Genomic DNA, 3,394 nt, shown 5'->3' with positions numbered 1-3,394 from the left:
TTTCATAGCAACAAATACAGTTGATAACAGGGAGCGCTGGCTCCTACCTCCACCTGGAACTTGTAAATTTAACACTGCTGGTGTTGTGGCAAGTAACAACAATAGTGGGGCAGAAACAGCAATCTGCAGGAAGCAGGAAGGTGTCTATATGGCCACTTCGCTGGTGGTATTTCATGTGAATGATCCTACACTTTTGAAGAATTTTCAATGCGGGAGGCCCTTGCTCTATCTGAAGATATCTATCTAAAACATCTTCACGTTGCGTCGGACTGCTAGGGAGTGATACATGACATCCTTCGGAGCACCGGTAGTCACCACAGAGCCATTGTCGAGGAGATAGCCAGCCGATCAAAGTACTTTCTTTCCTGCACCATTTCTTTGAACATAGACATTTAATTTTGAAATTTCTCGCCAAATATATCCTTGTAATTTAGGAGTAGGCCGTCATTTGTGGCTAGGTATACCCCATGACCAAGCTCTTGTACCTATGAACCTCTCTGAGGTTTAGGCCTCCTTTGGTTCAAAGGATAGGAAATTTATAGGAATAGGAAAAGTATAAGAAATGAGGTGTATGCATTTCCAATCCTGTGGCTGCTCAGATCATAGGAATAGGAAATTAAATGCCCTTTGGTTCACAGGATAGGAACACACATAGGAAACATAAAGAAATAATATTTTAATTTAAAGTAACTAGCCGTTAGTTGCTCTCAAGCAACTAGCCGTTACATGGTTGTACAAGCCTTCTCTCCCTATATATCATCTTGTTGTGGAGGTCAAAACACACACATCTCATCTTCAGAATACACACAAATCTCATCTTCAGTTTATGGTTAGCTAACCAAAGAAGGAACCCCGCCAGCAGCTTCTAGCGCGGTCATCAACAACCAGGATAACATAAACAACAGGTTAGTACATATGCATTGACAATACGATTTAGCTCCATATTTTCTTTGCTGATCCACATCTCACTGATAGAACATACAAATATTTTCAGCATTTCTTGCTGATTTACACACATTTCAATGGATCCAAGCTATCACAGGAGGTCACAGATGGAGGATGAATTCATGTTATTTGTCTTCCCTACCATGGAAGAAGGAAGAGAGAAAAAACCAATGCATACATCTAGTCTTACAGGAGCTGCTTATGTCCAGGAAATCTTAAATGGGCATGAAAGCTTATGCAAAAGGCATTTCAGAATGGAGGCTTACATCTTTCATGCTCTGGTTGAGAAGCTGCGTGAGAATGAAATACTTGAAGATTCAACAATAGTCTCCTTGGAAGAAAAGGTTGCGATATTTTTATATGCAGTTGCAAAAAATGCCAGTAATGAAACCTTGCAGGATAGGTTCCAGCACAGTGGGCAAACCATCAGTCGACACTTTGGAGATGTACTAGAGGCAATTACAAAGCTTGCAAGCATCTATATACGCCCACCTTCTCTTCGACCACATCCAGTCTTGAGGAGATCACATTTCCATCCCTACTTCAATGTAAGCATACATTTTCATATATTTCTGACTTTGTATTGGTAAATGTAATATGGTTGTTTGAAGTTTTATTCAAAATAATATCTCATGATATAATATGAATACAGGATTGCATTGGTGCTATTGATGGTACACATATTCCAATGACTATCTCACCACATGAACAAGAGCCATATCGAAACAGAAAGCAAACAATCACACGAAATGTTATGGTTGCATGTGACTTTGATTTGAGGTTTGTGCATGTGCATCCTGGCTGGGAAGGATCTTCATTTGGTGACTCCACTTGGCTCTAGGAAGACTCTTTCTGGACTTTGAAACTGCAAAGCAAAGAGCTATATTACATAATATGCAATTGTGCTTCCATGATTAAATTTCAGTAATTCACCACATTAACAAGACTGAGATTAAGAGATCTTGTACCACTATCCTCATGCTGCCTTGCACTCCTTTGGTCAAAGTCGAGGTCATCACAACGCTGCAGCGTACCAAAATTAGGACGGCGTCCTATGATCCTCTGACTGAACTCCAAGTCATCAAGTCCTGGAATACACAAAATATTATGCAATTGTGCTTCCGTATTAATTTCACCAAATTAACTTAACCAAGAATAAGAGAATCAATACCATTGCCCTGACCAATATTTGTTTGATGTCCTGTAGCTCCTTGAGTAAACTCCAGGTCATCAAGTCCTTGAATATATTGAACATTATGCAATTGTGTTTCCATGATTAAATTTCACCATATTAAATTGAATAAGAATAAGAGAAATTGTACCATTGTCCTGATGGTGACCAATATTTGGACAAGGTATTGTAGTCCTTTGACTGAACTCATGGCCTTCAACACCAAAGTCTATCATCCTGCCTTGATCATCCATCTGAAGAAACTGAAATGTATTATTAGTGGGACTAGTGAGATTGTAAAATATGTACTGTTATGTAATAAAAGAAATTAAGTTTTAAGACATATAATGGGACTAGTGAGAGCTGAGAGATGAGTCAAGCCACAGTCAATTATATTGCCTGGTCAGAGTTACAAGAGTACAAGTAGGGAACGCAGGAACTGCTTCCGTGATGGACGGCACCAACTATACATATGTGCTATTAGATTAGGACTCTAAGCTTGCAAACTGAGCAATTAAATTAGGACTGCGCGTCTAATTTTTGTTGGGCCCTTTCCTAAAAAATATAGGGATTGGGTTGGACTAGAGACTCATGATACGGGGGATTTCTAGGGGCATCTCACACCGGCAAGATGGACAGGACTATTTCTCCATTAATTAGCACCAGATCTGAAAATCAGTAGAGAAGGAAAGATTCGTACCTGAAGAGACTTGCGGCAGATGGATGCCGCTGGAGCTTGGTGGCTAGCTGGTCGACGGTAGATGCTCCAGCTTGCCGGTGGTTCCTGCCCGCCGCCTGGATGGGGTCGCGTCGCGCGGCCGTCTGCCGCCGTCCTCCCTGCCGGTCGGTCTTCAAGGTGGGAGCTGCGCCGTTCTGTGTGAGGAGAGGAGGGGCGGCTGGACATGTCGATTTTGCTTCTTTTCCCCTCCCTCTCTCTATTTGTGCGCGGGTGAGCGAAGCGACCGAGCGAAAAAAAGGGAGGGAACAGTTGCCGCCGCGCGCGTCGTTCGCGCCAGGAAGTTTTCCATTAGGTTGGACCTCTTTTTTCTGTTCCTGCGAAACGTGAAGGAAAGGAAGATATCCTGTACAGGACTAGGATGACATTCCTGTGAACCAAAGGCCTCCAAAGGATTATTTCCTACAAATATCCTATCCTACAAAAATCCTATAAAAATCCTGTAAACCAAAGGAGGCCTTAATAAAGTTGGACGAGATTTCCCCCAAAAAAGTACTAGCGGACCAAATAGTTCACTAGTTTCTGTCCGTGCGGATCGATCG

At 42.0% G+C, this 3,394-nt stretch overlaps 1 protein-coding gene across 1 annotated transcript; it reads right to left on the bottom strand.

Annotated features, from left to right (window-relative positions):
• Positions 1-1,697: 1,697 nt before the first annotated feature.
• Positions 1,698-3,188, bottom strand: LOC123053637 (uncharacterized). Its single transcript, XM_044477181.1, has 5 exons — positions 2,817-3,188; positions 2,268-2,379; positions 2,117-2,182; positions 1,914-2,033; positions 1,698-1,810 (listed from the first exon to the last, which is right to left on the bottom strand). Exons 1-5 carry the CDS (start codon positions 3,018-3,020, stop codon positions 1,698-1,700), a joined length of 615 nt encoding a protein of 204 aa, XP_044333116.1. The 5' UTR covers positions 3,021-3,188.
• Positions 3,189-3,394: the final 206 nt, after the last annotated feature.

Source organism: Triticum aestivum, chromosome 1A, assembly GCF_018294505.1.
Source record: "Triticum aestivum cultivar Chinese Spring chromosome 1A, IWGSC CS RefSeq v2.1, whole genome shotgun sequence".
Classification (NCBI taxonomy): Eukaryota; Viridiplantae; Streptophyta; class Magnoliopsida; order Poales; family Poaceae; genus Triticum; species Triticum aestivum.
Note: the sequence above shows the minus strand (reverse complement) of the source record. Positions and strands in the feature narration are given on the sequence as shown.

Excerpts from the sequence above, each read along its gene's own strand:
- LOC123053637 (XM_044477181.1), bottom strand. The coding sequence starts at position 3,020 with ATGTCCAGCCGCCCCTCCTCTCCTCACACAGAACGGCGCAGCTCCCAC. Across the intron at positions 2,183-2,267 it reads TGGTCACCATCAGGACAATG|GACTTGATGACCTGGAGTTT; the intron begins GTACAATTTCTC and ends AATATATTCAAG. Across the intron at positions 2,034-2,116 it reads AAATATTGGTCAGGGCAATG|GACTTGATGACTTGGAGTTC; the intron begins GTATTGATTCTC and ends TGTGTATTCCAG.